The sequence below is a fragment of the Asparagus officinalis genome, chromosome 7 (genome assembly GCF_001876935.1).
Source record: "Asparagus officinalis chromosome 7, Aspof.V1, whole genome shotgun sequence".
Taxonomy (NCBI): domain Eukaryota; kingdom Viridiplantae; phylum Streptophyta; class Magnoliopsida; order Asparagales; family Asparagaceae; genus Asparagus; species Asparagus officinalis.
The window spans coordinates 87,584,059-87,589,611 of record NC_033800.1 but is presented as its reverse complement, the minus strand read 5'-3'; the positions used below and the strand labels follow the sequence as shown (position 1 = coordinate 87,589,611).

Below are 5,553 nucleotides of genomic sequence, written 5' to 3'. Positions count from 1 at the left end.
AAAATGATTATTTTGTCAAATAAATCCTTAAAAAAACAATAAACTAATCTAAAATAATTTTATCTTATTTTATCTTTACTGTATCTATTATCAAAATATTATTTTTAGTATCATTCGTCAAATAAATCCATATAGGTCATCACATTATATGTACTACATCATGATCATTTACACGTTATTGTTCACAGTCCAATAGGTTTATGACAATTCTATAATTTTAATGGTCACACGTTATCGTTCACAGTCCAATATGTTTATGATAGTTCTATAATTGTAACGGATAGTTGTTCGAGGGACGAGATATTATGCATAATTAATTTATGATAAATTTGAAATTGTACTGAGCAAGAATAGCGATCTTGCCTCGAGTTATTGTCGATCGATACGTCGTTACCGTATGAAGATACGGCCCGTGGACGAGGTGGCGACTACGCTACTTACTGTTCGTTGGCATGTGCAGCGGTTCGAGGTGGAAACGATGGTCAACGGTGGAATGACGTCAACTGTATGAGATGGGGACAACATCGTGGGGAGGGCAGCGATGCATGGCGAGGCTGGTGATGACGGTCTGAGGAGGTGCAAGAGGAGGTGCGGCTGCTGGAGCTCGGTTGAGAGGTCAGGGAATCAGAGAGCTAAGCTCGACGAGGAGGTATCGGGTGAGGAGCGGAAGCGGATCTGGGGCGTGAGCGGCTGAACGGATGGGCTCGTGTGGTTCTGCAGGCGGGCAGGCTGGCGAGAGCAGCACAGGGCGGACTTATTCTCTACCGATGGTGAGGCGGGCGAGCTGATGGAGAGAGGGGAGAGGAGTTGGTGGTGTATGAGGGTCGGTGGAGACTTGCCGGAGGCTGGTCTCAGAGCTTGGCGCTGCACGTGCGCGAACAGGGGCGGCGGGGCGAGGAGAGATGGGCGAGATGGCGCATATCTTATCTTTTTTTTGCCTTCTATTTTGGCCTTGAGCGCGCTCTAGAGGAGGTGGCTCGTTTTATGGGACGGATGGATGTGCTTGGTTGGGGCGGTGTCAACGATGGAGGTTATCCTCTCATTGAGTGTTTCCTGACTCGGGGGGGCTGAGGGCTGGTTGCGTGCGCGAGAGGGGTCGACAGAAAGATGAAGGAAGAGAGAGAGAGATAACGCGAGAGAGAGAGAGAGAGAGAGAGAGAGAGAGAAAGTGAAAGAGAGAGAAAGAGAGAGAGCTGAGTATGATATCAGTGAGGGGTGAGGTTTAAATAGGAAAAAAAATGAATAAAAAAATAAAATAAAATAATGAATGAGATGCGCGTGGGTAGCAGTCATTTTTGAAAAAAATGAGGAGGGAGAGAACGTGGTTGTTGGGGTTTGACGGGAAGCAGAATAATTTAGGATTATTTTCAAATAGTTTCAGGTATTTAAATAAAAATAATTAAAATAATTATTATGAGTACTTAAAAAATTAACTAATTACATAATAATTATCTACAAATAAAAACGTACATGTTGTGCTATTACAATAATTGATACGAAACTGTCGAAATATACTCATATTGTATAATTAAAAGAAAATAATTAATAATAAAAATATATTTACTTACATTTAAAATTATATAATTATGGGATAATTATATACACAGTAAAACGTACCAGTTGTACTAATACGACCAATAATACGCAATAGTAGAAATAGTACAAGAAATTATACAAATAATACGTAATTAATAATACAACGTATTATACAAAAATATACGTAATAATAATAATAATATCACGTATTATTTAAAATGATACGTAATAGTATCGGTAACACAACGGATAAATTCTAAAAATATTTACTGCCCTAGATAAATTTATAAATATTCAAATCACTTAAATAAATATAAAACTTAGACATTAAATCATAGAAAATTCTAAAAAATCAAGAAAAATACAATAATCTTTTAAAAATAATATTTTAAAATACCAAAAATTTATTTTAACTAGTATCAAAATTTTACGGTCAATACAATACCCTCGTCTCGACATAGCTGCTGAAAGGGGTCAGAAGTATACTCACCATCGTTGTCGGATCACAACGTCTTGATCTTTCTACCAGTATGCAGTTCTAATCTCTTTTTCCACTCCACAAATATATCTAGGACTTTACTCTTCTTCATCATGGTGTACACCAACACCCCATGATAACAACACCCCCGTCGACTTTCTCAAAAGATGCAAACCAGTCTCGCCTAGGGGTGACATGATAAGTAGCGCCAGAATCAAGCATCCAATCTGATGCATCCACATGGTTCACCTCCAGAGTAATCAGTAGAGAAAAGCATGAATCATCGGAATCATCGCCTTTCGCAATATTCACCTCATTGGTCTTTGGGCCCTTTTTCTTGACATTCTCTTTCTCCTTGAGCTTCGGGATGTCTCTCTTCCAATGTCCCTGCTCCTTGCAGAATGCACATTGGTTCTTTGCTAATTGGTGATGGCTTCTTGACATTGACCTCCATCTATTACCACCTTTCGGATATGAGCTTCTACCTCTCGTCGACAAGGCATCGCCTGAAGTGCTAGCACGGGAAGTCTCCTTGTCCTGTCTCCTCAAATCATAATTGGTCAATGCATTAGTCACTTCACTATAGCTAATAGAAGATCTCCCGTTTAACAAAGTGAGCATGAATGTATCATACTCCTCATCCGGTAAGGAGCCCAATAAGATAATAACATTTTACTCATCCGAAATCTTCTCATCAACATTTGCCAAGGCCGACAATAACTTAGTATAGTTGTTCACCTGCGTCGCTAGTGAGGTGCCTCAGGACATCTAAAATCTGAAGAGTCTTCGCAGCACGTGCAACCTGTTCTCAACACTCTTTGTGAGATACTTGTTGTTTAGAATTTCCCACATCTTCATTGCAGACGTCACCCCAATCACATCATATTTCAGTTCCTGTTCCAAACAAAACCTGATCACCCCACAAGCATTCCTATTCATCTTCTCCCATACCGCCTCTTCATATTTAGGTGGCCTCTCGTAGACCATGATGGTCTCCTTCAAATTCTGAGCATTGAGCGCATCTTATACGTCACTTATCCACAAACCAAAGTTGATTTTGCCGTCATACTTCACCACACTAATCTTAGTGTTCTGAAAACCAACTTGTATTGTACTCGCCATCGACTTGCTGTTTTTACCTTCTTCTCCCATTGCAAACTAACTCCAAATTGTAGAGAAAGAACAGATTGATAGAAATTAGGAACCACCCAACTGAACCCTAGATCGGATACCAAATAGATCTCCTGTCCACACGAGGAAAGCGAAATCTCTAACGGTAACTCCTAATGCTATCTCCACCGAAGCCTAGAACTCCAAGAACCAAGCTTCACACAAGAATCTTCCTGCACCAAACTCCAAAACCCTAGATCTGAAACCTGGGCTCTGATACCATTTGTTGCGTTTTTCTTCACCAAACACAGCCGCCAAGCATCATTTTGTCGTTGCTGCCTGCGCGCTGCCAAAAGAGAAAAGATTAGCCGCACCCTCTGCTTTTTCACACCAAGCCGCAAAAATTAAAACCTCCTTTTCTTGCACCCACCTCGCACAGAACCCTAGGGCAAAATCATATGGCTATTTATAGCCTGATGAAAAACGCGTTCATGGGCCGATTTCTTTCATCAGCAAAACTCAATCCCTTCACGCGGTCATGTGAAAGAAAGCAAGGGTGGCCCCCACAAACACTTCACGTGTTCACAATAATCTGATCCTATCTCTAGCAATTTGTGATAGGTTAGGGTATGCATTCGAGGGGCTCGGCTTGGGTGACCATGTTATCAAGGTTTTGGATGTAACACCTGCTCATATCCTATAATTTTTTATAAGAAAATAAATAGAGATGACTTCTCTGCCTGATAGTGTATGAGCTGTTATTTTTTTGGGCTTGGTTAGAAGCTACAGATCATTTTTCAAAGAAAACCGATGAAAGCGGAAAGAAAGAGCCACTAGGTTACTATATTTATAAGGCTAAATTTCATAAAACCTCCCAACATTCCAAAATTTTGCACATAAACTCTCAAATAGTTTTATCTCATAAAAGCACCGAGCTTAGGGCATCTTGACTTTCTTATGAATGTCAATCTGGGGGTATGTTGCGGGTAATTTCATAATTTTTTGGGTAAAGTATACTAAGCCCCAAAAACTTTCAGAGGTTTGTACGTAGTAACCCCCATCAATTTCTAAAATCTCACTAAATGCCAATAACTATTAGAACTACAAAAAATCCCCAATAAATTTTAGCATTTTACAAATAATGCCATAACATGTCGTCCACATTTTCACATGGGCCCCCAACAACTTGTAAAATCACACTAAACACCAAAAACTATGCCAAAAATTCCAAATAAAATTTGGCATCTTACAAATAATGCCGTAACATGTCGTCCAGATTTTCTCACGGCCGCATATTTAGATCCTAGATGTGGACTGCCGTCATGTTGGTTGTCTCCAAAATGGGGGAAAAAATTCTAATTAAATTTTTTTTCTAGAATTTCAATAGTTATTGAGGTTTTACAAGTTATTGGGGTTGCACTGAAGGTTTAGCGTAATTTACCCTTTTTTTTTTCAAATTAGCCGTAATAACTTTACAAACACAAAGTATGACAACCCCACATGATAACCCTGCTGATAACGAGAACACAAAATCTATTCAAAAGAAATGCAGAAGGTTCAGGTTTTTATATAACTCATTACGCTCATCGAACGTCTCTTGCTATAGGCTAAGAACATTAAGAAGGGTCACCCTATTTTGTATCAATTTCCTGAACAACAACTCTAATCCATCCTCAAACCCTTCAATGCTTTGCTCCAACTCCCCCAACTGTTGCTGATCTTCACTTCCCTCCTTTGCAAGCAAACCCCGCCTTATTCTCGGCCTCGGCACCGACGACGAGCACATCAATGATCTAAACAGGGCAACAAGAATCTCCTTCATTTTAACCAAAATCCTATCCACCCGCATCAAATCCCAATCCCTAACATTACCACAACAAGCACTACTTTCAACCTGCTTCAACAACTTTAAACAAACTTTAGTTTCCCTGTGCAACTTCTTCTGTGAGGTCTCACAAGCATTGTTGCCTTTTCTCCGGTTCGTCGACCGGAGATCTTGAACATGCTCTTTCGTCAAAACCATCAAATCTTTTGCGGAGGAAATCAACTCTAATAACTTGATGGAAGCATCAAGTTGCTCTTCAACCCATTTTCTGTGATGAGATTGGAAGCAGAGGAGCTCATTAATGGGGCTGTATAAATTTGCTACCTCTTTCACTGCATGACACAAGATTTGGGCATTTAGGGGAGAGGAAGAATTTAAGGTAGATTTGAGATTGTGGAGGTTTTCTTCAAGTTTGAGTATAGTTGGATGGGGGATTGGAGGGTCACTGATGACTCTAGAATGGCTCGGCCTGTGATGTATCAAGCTACGGCCTGTCATCTTCGATGAGAAGCTGTTTGAGAAATAGAGACTGAGACCTGAGCTCTTGCTACGTCAGTGCTTATAAATGGCGAGGTACATGAGACGTGGCAGGTAGAGAGATGGG

General features: G+C 40.2%; 1 protein-coding gene across 1 annotated transcript; it reads right to left on the bottom strand.

The window, feature by feature from the left end:
- Positions 4,627–5,469, bottom strand: LOC109850099. Its single transcript, XM_020420020.1, has one exon. It carries the CDS (start codon positions 5,445–5,447, stop codon positions 4,725–4,727), a length of 723 nt encoding a protein of 240 aa, XP_020275609.1. The 5' UTR covers positions 5,448–5,469; the 3' UTR covers positions 4,627–4,724.